The 13,963-nt window shown below is 36.8% G+C and overlaps 3 protein-coding genes and 1 non-coding gene across 4 annotated transcripts in view; all 4 read right to left on the bottom strand.

The window, feature by feature from the left end:
- The window catches only part of DST (dystonin), a 510,996-nt gene that overhangs the window by 245,536 nt on the left and 251,497 nt on the right, over window positions 1-13,963 (bottom strand). The window contains 4 exon segments of the mRNA XM_037732623.1: window positions 8,883-8,975; window positions 11,128-11,205; window positions 12,846-12,944; window positions 13,477-13,566. Coding sequence (XP_037588551.1) covers window positions 8,883-8,975; window positions 11,128-11,205; window positions 12,846-12,944; window positions 13,477-13,566 — 360 coding nt within the window.
- Window positions 1,027-5,398, bottom strand: LOC108291593 (general transcription factor IIH subunit 2-like). Its single transcript, XM_037732625.1, is given in 3 exon segments — window positions 1,027-4,437; window positions 4,439-4,921; window positions 5,370-5,398. Coding segments are annotated over 2 exon segments (1,185 nt in total). The 5' UTR covers window positions 4,912-4,921; window positions 5,370-5,398; the 3' UTR covers window positions 1,027-3,725.
- On the bottom strand, window positions 1,927-2,115 carry LOC119468620. The gene has a single exon (XR_005197339.1). It is a non-coding gene; the product is annotated as a U2 spliceosomal RNA (small nuclear RNA).
- Window positions 4,923-5,353, bottom strand: LOC108291596 (60S ribosomal protein L31-like). Its single transcript, XM_037732628.1, has one exon. It carries the CDS (start codon window positions 5,340-5,342, stop codon window positions 4,965-4,967), a length of 378 nt encoding a protein of 125 aa, XP_037588556.1. The 5' UTR covers window positions 5,343-5,353; the 3' UTR covers window positions 4,923-4,964.

The raw sequence follows: 13,963 nt of genomic DNA, 5'->3' as shown, positions 1-13,963 counted from the left end.
AAAAAAAAAAAAAAAAAAAAAAAAAAAACACAGAATTAGATTACCTGGAAATAATGAATCCTCTGCCCTTACAGAACTGGACTCAAAGGGGATACTAGGGTACTCTAAGACTACTTCTCAGAAGTGTGACAACCTCCTGTACTCTTGTTCTTCTTACTATAGGGCCCAAGGACTGAAACTTCTCACCTTTTCTCCTAAACTCTGCCACCCACTAATGGCCTCAGGACTGGGATTCCACTAACCTACTCCCCAAGGGCTGATTGCACCCTTTTCTTCTCACCACTCATGAAATAATTTCATGCTATGAATTTCCCAACCATTCTAGAGATACAGCTGAACACAGACATGACCATAAACATGAGGAAGTAATGAACTATTGAGAAATCCTTCTAGAGGTGGATGCAATGCCACACCACTGAGCACGAGATGGGCTAGATGACACAGCCCTATGGGCAAACTAGAATCAATGGGAAATGGAAGAAGTTAGGAAGGTAAGTTACCTCTCTTTCCTCCCTTCAATGGACTGCTCAGAGGGGCAGTTTCTCCTTATAAACCTTCTGGAGAAGCCCCACACTCTAAGTGAACACACTTGCTGGGAGGCTCCTGTATCTCGTCACAGTTTGTCATGAAGCCAAGCTGCTCTAGTAACACAATGCACCACATTTTTCCTTGCCTTGTTTTCCCTTTTCTTCCACACTCTCACCCCCCTAGATCCGCCCCTCCCTAATAAAGTAACAACACTTTCATCTTTGCCTCAGGTTCTACTTTCTAGGGGACCTAGGTTAAGAAATTCTGTTTGTTGTAATTTCTAAGATAACCACTGAAAGAATAAAAACAATGTATATAATTTTCAAACTAGTGAGGAAAAACACAGAATGTTAGAAAGTAAGTAATCCAAAAGAAGGCAAGAAAGAAAAGATAGTTCAAATGTGCAGTTAAAAAAATTATTTAAAAAAATGGAATGATGGAATTGTTGGAACCAACAACACAAAAATAATAGATTTAAACCCAAATATGTCAGTGGCAATCTTTTTATACATATAATAAATATATTTATTAAATATAAAATGTACACAGTAAATATAAATGAACTAAATGCTTTAGTTCAAAGACAAAAATTAACAGAATAAAAATTATGAAATAAAAATGTATACACTTGAAAGTATCTAAAATAAACCTAATTTTCATAATGAATTTTAAGCATTAAGGAGTTTTGTAACTGAACAGTGGAACTCAGAAAGACATACTATTCAGAAAGATCTCTCATGTTAATAGTTTCCTTCACTATTGTAATATACTGTAGAGTTTTAAGAAAAAAATTAAAAGCCAGAGCTGTCTTATATTACCATTTCTATTTCTGCAATCTTCAACAGACCAAAATTTTCTCTATAATTGTGAAAAAAGAGCTCCTTAAGTATAACTAAAATTTCGCCTTAACCTTACCAAATATGCAAGTAAAACTCAAAATTGTAGAAAGAGATAAAGCTTTGAAAACAGACACTGGATATCCCTTTTTATCAGGTCGAGAGGTGAGTCTCTAATAGAGTCCTAGTAAATTTTCAGTAGGTAACTACTGAAGGCCTTCCTTCTAAACCAGATAAGGGAAGACAGAATACTCTGAGAGTATTAAAGGAATCTCCTGCAAGCCACTGATACCTCTGTTGACAGAGGAGATGGGAGAAAATAGCAGTTACCAGGTTACCTATAGCTGAAATTTGTTCCACATAAAGAACCACCGGGTCTAGGTTCTTGGGAGTATGACTTTTGAGAAAAACTCCTGTTACTTTGGTCACTATATATATACATATAATATGTGTGTGTGTGTGTGTGCTTATTAAAAACGCATATTCCTGGGCTCCTTAAATAGACTCTTCAGGGTGGGATTACATTGTCTTTACTGGTAATTTTTTTTTTTTCTTTTACTGGAGGGGGTGCACCGTTCCTGGAAGTATTGCAATACCAGGTCGATGCGTGGAGTGGACGGAGCAAGCTCCTATTCCATCTCCCTGCTCCAAAAATCCATTTAATATATTGTCCTCAGATAGAGGACGTATCAGACTAAACTGATAAGAACAGATACTACACTTTATCTTAGCCAAAAAGCCGAGAAGCGATACTGGAAATGTTTTTTACTAAAAATTCTTAGTTATAAAATCACAAATTTCATAGTGAAACTCAATCTAGAGTACCTAAAGTTTATATATATATAAAATAGACGTACCTTTGCTATGAAAGCCTGATTTACTCTTAATTGGATATAACCAGAAAAGAGTTCTGTCTATAATGATACATCTGCATTGAACCTAAAACAAACTTCATCATACATTCTCACCTAAGTTTCTCTAATGACCCAGAGTAAAGCAAAAGGTTTAGCATATGAAAGTGAGGGAGTTTGAATCTCACCTTCTGTCAAACTTTTAGAGCTCTGTTAACCATGGTAACTAATGACCATGGTTGGTATCAACTATGCTTTTAGGCAACTTTGTTCATAGTAAAAATCAATCGTTAACTGTTCCTGTATCTGGATTGGGATGCACTATAAATAATCTAAGGGAGATTTCAAGCTTTAGGCTTTCCTGAATGTGGTGACTCTTGAAAATGACATATCCCTTGTGGATACCCTGGAAGCTGTTTTATGGAATTGTTAAGATATACTGGTTCCCTGATGCCTGTGGAGGATCTGATCTCCTTGCACCTAAATTGTACTAGTGGACTGCTACAAGGACTTCCACTGCTAATGTGGACTGATTGATGCTGTGCTGGCAGGCTGTTATTTCTGTTTAATATCCTTTTGAGTAAGTAGGTACCAAGTATGGCCATGGTAGTCTTATGAGTTTGAATGTTTACTCTAAAGTGACTTCTGTTGGTCATTGCCACAAATAATTTCAGATGTACTAACTTGATAAATATATTCCAAATGTTTGGTTAAACCTAAAAAGACCCCTCTGGTGGATGTAGCAGTATATCATTTCATAGGTATTAATTTCATAACTTTTTTTTTTTTTGAGATGGAGTCTTGCTCCGTCACCCAGGCTAGAGTGCAGTGGCACGATCTCAGCTCACTGCAACCTCCGCCTACCGGATTCAAGTGATTCTCCTGCCTCAGCCTCCCAAGTAGCTAAGACTACACGTGTGAAGCACCATGCCTGGCTAATTTTTTTGTATTTCTGGTAGAGACAGGATTCACCATGTTGGCCAGGCTGGTCTCAAACTCCTGACCTCAGGTGATCTGCCCACCTCAGCCTCCCAAAGTGTTGGGATTATAGGTGTGAGCCACAGCACCCAGCCTAATTTCATAACTATTGATAAATTATTTTCATCTTACACTAAATTTACATTTAGACTTACTGAATTTACATTTAATTTTCTTCTTACACTAATGAATTAACATAAATCATAAAGATTCTGTATTTAATTATAAAAACAAATAAAACTGTCACATCAATTTAATTATAAGTAATTTACACATAATAATGCATAATGACTTTGAAAACAGTATAACTCAAAATAATAGAAAACAAAGTTAACCGAGTGAAGTACTACTGAATTCCAGGCACTTTCTGTGACAGAACACAAATTTAAAATTTAATAAAATATTACCTTTTCTTAGCAAAAAGTTTCTTAAGTCAGATTCTCCTTTCATGTTTTAAATGAAGCTTCTTCTAAAGAAGTCATTTTATTCACAGTTGCAAATTTCTTTTTAACACAATGTATACATGCTGGAATCAAACACCTGAAGGAGCTGGAATCTTATGAATACAGCCAGGGCAACAGTGTAGAGAATCATGAACAAAAACATCACAGTCCACACAGAAGACATTTTGGCACACAGCACAAACATAAACATGTTGGTCTTTCAATTCCCCCTGACATCCATAACAAAATCTTTCTCCATTATATTCTTCTAGGGGAATTTCTTGAAAAGGATCCAAAGGAAACAAATGATGGTAAGACCGTGCCAAGTGGGGGACAGACACCAAAGTAAGACCACAGATTTTACATTCAACAGGTAGCTCACAGTACTTTGCTCGACACTGTGGGCAGAAATAGCCTCCTAATGTAAGCCCTGGCTCAGTATTGCCATCCAAATGCGCCATGCTGAAAGAGGGTTTTGCATCCTGGTCAGATAAAGAAGCAATGGTGTGCTGAGGAAATCCCGTATGAATAAGCGAGCATTCAGAACTTGAGCTAGCAGGAGGAGGACTAACATGATGTGTGAGTAATTCTTTGTAATGGCTTTCATCTAAAATAACATGGTATGTGCCACCAGTTTCACGAGCAAGTACAGTGCAAACTCGAACCTCTGCAGACAATCCAATAACAGATACTCTAATTTTAGCTGCCTTTAGGGTCTTGATTAGATCATAAATATTAGATGGATCACAAGTTGTAAGGCTGCTGAAGATGATTAGTACTTCTCGACTTGTATGTCCGGGCATGTTTTAGAGTTTGCATAGCCATGCTTAAGGAATTATAAAGAGATGGCTCTCCATGGCAGGTTATATCCACAGCTTTCTTCAAAGATGTTATATGTTTTCTTGGGTTTCCTGAGAGTTCAGTCAGTTTTTCAGCTCTTTTACTCTTAGTTACAATTATTCCAATCTGACTAATAGGATTTTGATCAAAATATTCCTCTACAAAGTATTCCAACAACTTTAAAGTACATGTCAGTCTATTAGGCTTTAAATCTTGGTCTTCCATTGTTCTTGATCCATCTACTACCACATAAAGGTGACCCATCATTCCAAGTCGAACTTGTCCATGGTGCTCAAATACTCTTTTTCTCTTTGCCTTAAATAGAATGTCTTCTATTGTAGCTTTAAGTGATCCAGATTCATTTTCTTTAAGAATCTCCCATGTTCTTTCATAGCCTCCTTCCCATTGCTTAGTTCTTTCAGGTTCTTCATCCATTTTTTTTAAAGGCAATTTTTTTAAGTTTATTCGATATATTTGACGATCAGTGATTAGTTCTCATCCACGTTGACTGTCTGTAGATTTTTGAAAGTGGTAACGGGCACATAGGTAACCAAAGTATAGAGCTTATTTGGTGAATCTTCAACCTCATTACGTTTTCTGGACAACCGCACACGGATTCGGTATGGGACATTCCTTATTCCTTTGGCCCAGACAGCTTTGTTGAGCCTGGTATCAATGCGCACATCTGGAGTTCCCATCTCCTTCATAGCAAATTTCCGAATCTCTTTGAGTGCCCGAGGGGCACGCTTCTTGAAGCCCACTCCATGGATGCGCTTGTGAATGTTGATGGTGTATTCTCGGGTCACCACCTCGTTGATGGCAGAACGGCCCTTTTTCTTCTCGCCACCCTTCTTTGCAGGAGCCATTTTGCCGGGTCCCCATCCATTTTTTTTAAATGTATTTTATTATTCAATAATCGACCCCGCTGGAAGGACGCTCCCCTTTTTTTTTTTTTTTGAGGCAGTTTCTCTCTTGTTGCCCAGACTGAAGTGCAATGGTGTGATCTCAGCTCACTGTAACCTCTGCCTTCCAGGTTCAAGTGATTCTCCTGCCTCAGCCTCAGGAGTAGCTGGGATTACACGCATGTGCCACCACACCCAGTTAATTTTGTATTTTTAATAGAGACAGAGTTTTCCCATGTTGGTCAGGCTGTTTTGAACTCCCAATACCAGGTGATCCGCCACCTCAGCCTCCCAAAGTGCTGGGATTACAGGTGTGAGCCACTGCGCCTGGTCAGCAAAACTTCTTTTGGTACTTCTGTGACTAGTCTTCCTCTCTCCTCCAAAGGCAGCTGAACCCCAAAGGGCCCTCTTAGTATATAATTCCTTTTTGAATGCCCTTTGCTTTAAACTTTCTCAAACTCAGCCTCTAAATACACTGCTTCTACTTCCCAACCCTTCTGCAAATTTTGTCTTGTTATTTCCTAGTCTCTGCTCCCAGGAGCTTGGGTCTCCAATGTCCTCTTTCTAGACAAAACTATTGACCTGTACTCCATCTTAATTTTCTTGTGGTCTCTAGTGGCATTTCATATTACTCACCATTCTTTCTACTTGAAATTCTCTTCCCTTGGTTTCATCAGTATATTTTCCTGTTACTTTGTCCAACTCTTCAAATGCTCCTTTTCTGTTTTCTTAGCAGAATCTTCTCCCGCACCCATGACCATGGGCCTTCCCCAAATTTCTATCCTTAGCTCTCATCTATTCTCCATTTGTGCTCTTCTCTTGGATCCCCTGAAGATCTCTTCTTTCTGATAAAATCAGTGATCACTTGTGTAGTGAGAACTCCCCCAATTTTGTATCTGTACCTCTGACTTCTCAGCTCCACTCATGTCTCCAACTGCTCAGCAGACAGATGCACAGGATATCCCACCAGCCCATCAAGGCCACCCAGAAGGTCATTGGTTTTCCCCTTACCATCACCCCCATGTCTCTCAGTAGTCTACTGTTTCTTAATCTCTCAGGCTAAAAACTTTTGTTACCTTTAACAAATCTCTTTCTTTCACCCTCTGTGCCCTATGTCCAAGTCCCTTTCTCTCTTCCTTCAAAGTGTGATCTTTTCTATTCAATTTTGCATCCCCAACTGAGTCCTGACCTTTATCACTGAGTCCTGACCTTTATCACTGAGTCCTGACCTTTATCACTTCACTCTGAGATCACCATCTCAGCTTCAGAGCTTATCCCTCTCACTGCGGACTCTGCTCATTTCTAACTATTTTACATAGAATTAATAGATGTTGTTTCTTAAAACACATTTTTTTAAATTTACCAAAATTTAATTGAGCAAAAATCAATTTGGGAATAGAGCCACCCACAAACCAGAATGGATTCAGAGAGACTCCAGCACAGGTCATGTCGTTGAAAAAGATTTATGGGCAGAAAAAGGAAAGTGATGAACAGAAACACATTTTTTTTTAAGCTAAGAGTAGTAAGATGACTTATCCACTGGTATCACAACAAACAATAAATAAAAGAGCCAAGAACAAAACTTAATTCTGCCTCCCTCCAAAGCCTGCATGCTTTCCATTGCCCCACTGATCCTTGGTCTAACATTCAAAATTCAGACACAGCCTACCTCACCAGCTGGTGGCGGAGTCATTGATTCTCTCCATAGGCCTCTCACTTTCTCATCTGGGGTTCTTGCAGTTTCAACCCTACTAAAAGCTCTAGGATCTGATCCACTTATGGCTAATTAAAGGATTCCCGCAAAACCACTGAAGCGCTCCACAGGAAATCAGCTTTTTGACCAATTCTACTTAGACTTCACCCAATTCTGGTAACAAGGTCTGGTTCTGTGCTTCAAGCCAAATTATTGCCTTCATTTAGGTCCAATATCTTTGATCCCCTAATGATAGAGTCCTCCAGTAATGGGGACCCTCAGTCCTTTGAGGTCCTGGCTTCCAGTTCTGGTTACTGGCTTCTCTTGACATTAACAACTCACCTAAGTAGATACTCACCTGTATTAGCTGCCCTGTAGTCTGGATGGCTAACATCTTTTCCTTTTATTACCTGGGTATTTGTGAATGTCCTTCTGCTGAAACTATTCAGCTGGCCGTTCAGGTCCTAGACCTGCCTAGACTCTGCTTCCTATAGCTCTCCATACCTGTCCAATCTATCCTGTTCCCAATGAGCCCCCCAGGTACATTATTCTCCACCATTTGTCTGGAAACCTGTATTTCAGCCAATTATTTTTTTTTTTAATTCTTAATCTTTACCAGACTTGTTTCAAAAGCCCAGGTCCTTTCTGAAGCTGGCAAGCTATCTTTTCTTCCTTGAAGATCCACTGTACAGTAATCAATCAGTAAGATGTACTGAGTGCCAACTGAGTGCCGCTCTGTGCTGTACACAGAACATTTCTGGTTTTTGTGTTTTTCTTTTATAATTTAAACTTTTATTTTAGATTCAGGGAGCACAGGTGTAGGTTTGTTACCTGCGTATATTACAGGATGTTGAGGTTTGGGGTACACATAATCCCACCACCCAGATAGTGAGCACATTACCCAAAAGGTAGTTGTTCAGCCCACACCCTTTTCCCCCTCTCTGCAGCCTCTAGTAGCAGAACATTTCTTGATCAGACCAGCAGTCAATAAACTAAAGAAAGTTCTAAAGTTAGGAGTCGCATTAAATCAAATGAAGACTTTTTTAATGTATCATTTCCCCATAACTAAACCAAAATCGGTCCTCAACTGGCTCAGATTTATTAAATTCATAGTCAATAAATTTACACTTTCCTCAAATCTAAAGAGAGAAAGCACCGCTCCGCATAAAACATCAATACTTTTCTTCTACTTCACATCACTTTAGGATAATTATACTGCCATCTAGTGTCTACCAAAGGAGGAAATCGTTGACATAGCTAAGAAACTATCAATAGAAAACATTCTAAATAAGGACTAATCATGAAACCTTTTTTTAAATTTTTATTATATTTCTTACTACACCCAGCTAATTTTTGCACTTTTAGTAGAGATGGGGTTTCACCATGTTGACCAGACTGGTCTCAAACTCCTGACCTTGTGATCTACCCGCCTCGGCCTCCCAAAGTGCTGGGATTACAGACGTGAGCCACCGCGCCCGGCCAATGATGAGATATTTAAGTATCTAAAACAGGCAATACTTTCCAATGAGCAAAAAAAAGTGTCTCCAGTCAATAAAAAGAAATATGTCTTCCAACTCTGAGATTACAAACATTGTCTTTAAAACTATAACTTAAGCTTATCAAGAACAGGAAACTAGGTGTCAGATTCACAAGCAGCATGGTGCTTAAAAGAACAATTCAAATATATTATTTAAGGAAAGAAACCTGAAATTTATTTTTCTTTCATAGAACATGAATGTATAATTCACCCTTCATATGAACCACCTGAAAACTAGCAATTAGGCGCTGAAATTAAGAAAATCTGGGCTTACCTGAAAGTGCAAAATAATTGTCCAGATTAATCCCAAAGTCAATTTGGGATTTCCATCTGTTATGTCATCATTTCTAATATTCACTAATTTCACCTGTTTTGCAAGTGAAGAAGAGATAAAATCAACTGTTTATCAAACCTGAACAAGTTATCTTTACCTACATAAAAGCAATTCTAAATTATACAAAGAAAAAAATTGAATAATTTAAATGTCAGTAGTCACCCAAATACTGTTTTACCCTTATTCTCAATCGTTTTATATTTACAAATTATTGAATAACAACAAAGAAAAAGCAGGTATTATTGCATTCTCGTCTTCTACAGCAGAAGTCCCAACCCAACCCCACAGCCTATACAATAGGGACTGGGCTGCTCAGTAGATGTGCAGCAGGCAAGGGAGTATCACCACCTGAGCTCTGCCTCCTGTCTGATAAGCCATAGCATGAGCTTCCTGTAGGAGTGCAAACCCTATTTGTGAACTGCACAGTTGAGGAATCTAGGCTGCACACTCCTTATAAAAATCTAATGCCTGATGATCTGAGGTGAAACAGCATCATGCTGAAACAACCCCTACTTGCCCCACCACCCAGCTCATGGAAAAATGGTCTTCCAGGAAACCAGTCCCTGTTGCCCGAAAAGTTGGGGACTGCCGTTCTAGAGCCAGTACCAAAAGCACTCACTTGTAAATACAAAAATACAACTTCTCAAGTGAGAGATCTTAAATACATGACATCTTAAAATTAGAAATAATTTTGTCTTTTAAAAATAAACTTTATTTTACTCTTACCATTAACTTTAAAACTATTCTAACAATTCTAACAACTTTCTCAAACTTCTGCTACAAGATTTTAAAATAACAAGCATTATTTTGCTATCAATATGCCATAAATAAATACATAAGTCACTGGGCATTCGGAAGGCTGTTCAAACATTTTAAAATAATATAATACTCATATTTAAAGCTTATCAACTGTCAAACTGTATAGTCAGGTAAATAATGCTATGATCTTTAACATTCACTTCCTGGACAAAATAATTTAATATCATGAATTAAATACTGAGAATTATATACTATGATATGTAACATTTTACTTCTTGAACAAAATACTGCCAGAAAACATTTCAGAAGTATCCTTCTGGAAACTTTCACTAGAAAGATGAATAATGAGCAAACACCAATACATTTAAAATATTTAAGCACTGAGGATTTATTAGTGTTTAATAGCAAAAAGCATTTTAATGTTCATAATATTAAAGAATAATAATAAAGAAATAATAAAAGCTAGTGTTCACCTCTCCCCCTTTTTCTCTTGCTTTTTTTTGGCGGCGGGGGGAGGACAGGGTCCCATTCTGTTACCCAGGCCGGAGTGCAATAGTGCAATCATGGCTCACCACATCTTCAACTTCCTGGGCTCAAGTGATCCTCCCACTTCAGCCTCCCAAAGTGCTGGGATTGCAGGCGTGAGCCACCACATCCAGCCTCTTCCTTTCTTTCAAACTATTAAAAAACAAAATTGTTGCCCCCCGACTCTCACTGTCTTCAGTAATTTTCAACTCTCCTACATTATTTTTCTTTTTTCTAGTAGCTGAAAAACTACTACTATTTTGGCTTATGACACTATAATACATAGCACCACCAAATCAAGACCATGTCCAATCTATTATTAATTCTTTTCCAAGATTTCTCCAGATACCTCAACTCAGTTGGGGGCTACTGTCAAAAATATGCTGTTGTATCTTTAACTACTCATACATTATCCAGTATTATCTACTTATAAAAAAACAAATGTTGTCTTATCACTAAGTATGACAAATGCTTACACTAAATTAAAAGTATTATATAAAGTATTTTTATAAAAATTAAGTATTTTTATATACTAAGCACAATATGTAATGTTCCCCACAACTAAGAAGTGTTCATAGGCATTCTTAACATTCTGTTGCTACTAAAATGTCATTAACTTCCTAGGCAAATGCAATCCAGATCAAACAGAAAGAAAATCAGAAGTTCTTATACCAATGGAAATGTAGTCACTTATAATTCCTCTGGGCTTATCCACACTATCAATTTCCTTTTCTTGGGAGCAAATGTTTAAACATGTTTTTAAATATTTGCTTCACCAAAGCACAAGCTTACTGGTTATAATTCACAGGCAAATTTAACCTTGTTACTCCCTGACATGTTTCTATGTAGATGTATTAGTAACATATGTTTATATGATTATAGTCTTTTAAAAGCATCATACCTGGCGTCTTTTCAAATAGTCAAGTGCAATTTGTACATTCTGTAGTCTGTGAAAACGCATCCGACCTTTTTCTCTGGGCTAAGAATAGAAAAATGCAGGTATAAAAAACAGTTTCTGTTATCACAGACCGTGCTAATTTTAATATACTTTCTGTTCATCTTAATATATCAAAACAGTATTTACTGTCCGGGTAATGTTATAAGATTTTCTAAGAAGTTTTCAATTTCCTCATATTGTCTGAGATTGAAGGTAAAACTATTATAGGGATTTTTTTCCAAATATATTTTATTTAGACATGTACTTTATTATGAATTTTTTATTTAAACAAAAGGAAAATAGAAAATGTCACAGGACATACAGACATTTCATATTTGGTAATAAAACCATTCTGGCCTACAATTACTTAGCTATGGAGGCACGAAAATAAGTAAATATCATTCATCATTTTACCTTCTTATTGAACACTATTAGCAAGAGGGTTTTTACAATTGTATATACACACACACATATATACATATGGCATATTAATGAAAATGAGATAAAGTAGCATGCAGTTAGTATAAAAATCACCAAGAAGGAGAAAGACAGAGAAGGTTTCTTTAGCCATGATAAGGAGAGAAAACCAATTAAAAATATGTATTTCCTCTTTATTTTATTTTAGCATTTTCACAAAATTGGACACTACAATCCTCAGAAAGGACTCTATACTACTTGGGGATGGACACAATTATTTTCTCAGTCTCAGGAAAAGTGACAAAGGAGAACTATTTTCCTTAATGCCGTTTCCCTTAAGAAACGTTACAAGTTAGCATGAAGGAAAACATAAGGAAACAGAGCTGAGAAATGCTTAACAAAAATACAAAGAATGGAGCTGAAATTTATCACATAAAATCTTCCAAAGGGAAAAAAGAAAAAAGACAATTGACAGCTTGGCTTCTTCAATATGCACAGGTTGCTGAAACCAAAGGTGCCATAATAAAACAGACAGCACACCACAGAAGGAAAAATAAGTATGTTGATAAATTTACCCACTGGATCCAACAAAAGCACAATTTCCAATAAAATCGAGGCGCACTAGGTATGTAGAAGAAAAAAGAAGCACGTCTGTCTTGCAAAGGTTAGCTTCAGTCAATTAAGTGCCACGGAGATTAAACAGCTCTGTGAGTCCTATCGGGATACTGGATTTTTAAATCTCCCTTTTAAATACCTTGAGACATATTAGAAAGGTAAAAAATGTCCATCAAATACCTATTGCTAATAGGTGTAGTTTAAAGCAGAAACTTAAATACTAAATAAAATTTCCCTAAGTTCTTTCATAAAAAGCAAAAACTTTTGCCATGTTTGAAATATCACTTTCAGAAACTGAATGAATTTACACAAAAATTAGCAGACTGGGTGTAAAATTTCCATGTTTATATACAATGTATATAAAATTGTTTAGCTAAAATGTCATCATGTACTTTAAGTCTGCTTAATTACCATGCGGTGCACAGTAATGTATAAACAATTCCATCATTTTAGCTCTCTGAAGAGAATTTAAAAGAGAAAATATTTCCTTTGTCCAATTTTTTGGTACATACACATCCACCTTACTGTGGGTTTGGTCCTTTCTACACTTTTCTAAAAAGGAGCCTGAACCCAGGAGTTACTTCTCTATCAGGTTAGCGCTCACCGCATGGGAACGGCTAGGTTAGTCAAGTTATGGGGGCGACACCTACCCCCTTATCCTCATCCTCCACATCCTCATGCTGTTCATATTCGCATGCTTCTGTTGCACTCACCAATCGTAAGGTCTTCAAAAAATCTCGCTCCCTTGGCTAATGAATACAACAGACAGAAGATAGGACAGCAAAGACACAAGACAGACCAGAAATGAAAAGAAGAGCATGAACAGAACATAATGAAGGAGAACAGGTAACCAAGAAGGGGAAGTAATGTTCACAAAAAAAGAAATGACACCTGCGGAATGGGTTAGACCATTTTTCAGAAAGCAATGTTTATTTTCTTGCTATTTGTAAGTCTTTTAATATGTGGTTATATTACGCATCCAACTTCTGCTAAGCAAAAAAAAAAAACCCAAAGGTAAAAAAGAAGCAAGAACAAAAACAGTATTTTAATTATAGAACTGATTATATAAGTGAAGTAATCAAACTGCTTCAGTCTCTCAAATTCCTATCAGTTGAGGTTTGAAAATGCTTAGGAATCTAACCAGAACTACTTTTTCAGGCAGAATTCACAACTCAAAAGATGAATCTTGCAAAAATCTAAAGAGTCTGTATTGAAAACACATTGGTCATATGCAGAAAAGATTACATGTTCTTTAAAATAAATAAGAAAGCTAAAACTTACCAAGGTATCTCCTGAAAGAACCTCTAAAAGAGAAATCAAATTGTGTCCATCTCTTAAGTCTTCATAGAGATCATTCACATGTTTTCGAACCTGCAAAGAGAAAAGCAAAATTTTGGGTCCTAGAACTCAGGATCTTCCTTAACATCCTTAAACATAAAAAGGAGACAAGTAAAAAACATTCCTCACGTGGTATTCATTCATGCACCTATTTTTTTAATTTTTAAAACTCTCTTATTACTGAAAAACTGAATTTAATTTAAAAACTAAAAAAAGCAAATTTCAGATTAATAATTCATAAAGACAATTCAAATTTTTAAGGCACCAGAACAAACATAAGCCTGGACTACTATATTGGGTTATAATTCTTCAAATACAGTCAATGCCTTGACTTTACTCACGATTCCCAATATGGCGACCAGAGCCACCTTAACAAGACGGTAGAGTTTTCTTGTTTTTTTTTTTTTTTTTTTTTTTTTTTTTTTTTTTT

This window comes from Cebus imitator, unplaced genomic scaffold (assembly GCF_001604975.1).
Source record: "Cebus imitator isolate Cc_AM_T3 unplaced genomic scaffold, Cebus_imitator-1.0 Scaffold460, whole genome shotgun sequence".
In the NCBI taxonomy this organism is placed as follows: Eukaryota; Metazoa; Chordata; class Mammalia; order Primates; family Cebidae; genus Cebus; species Cebus imitator.
This window is presented reverse-complemented; position numbering and strand designations above follow the sequence as displayed.

What these genes read in the sequence shown, in the direction of transcription:
- LOC108291596 (XM_037732628.1), bottom strand. Translation starts at nt 5,342, where the DNA reads ATGGCTCCTGCAAAGAAGGGTGGCGAGAAGAAAAAGGGCCGTTCTGCC.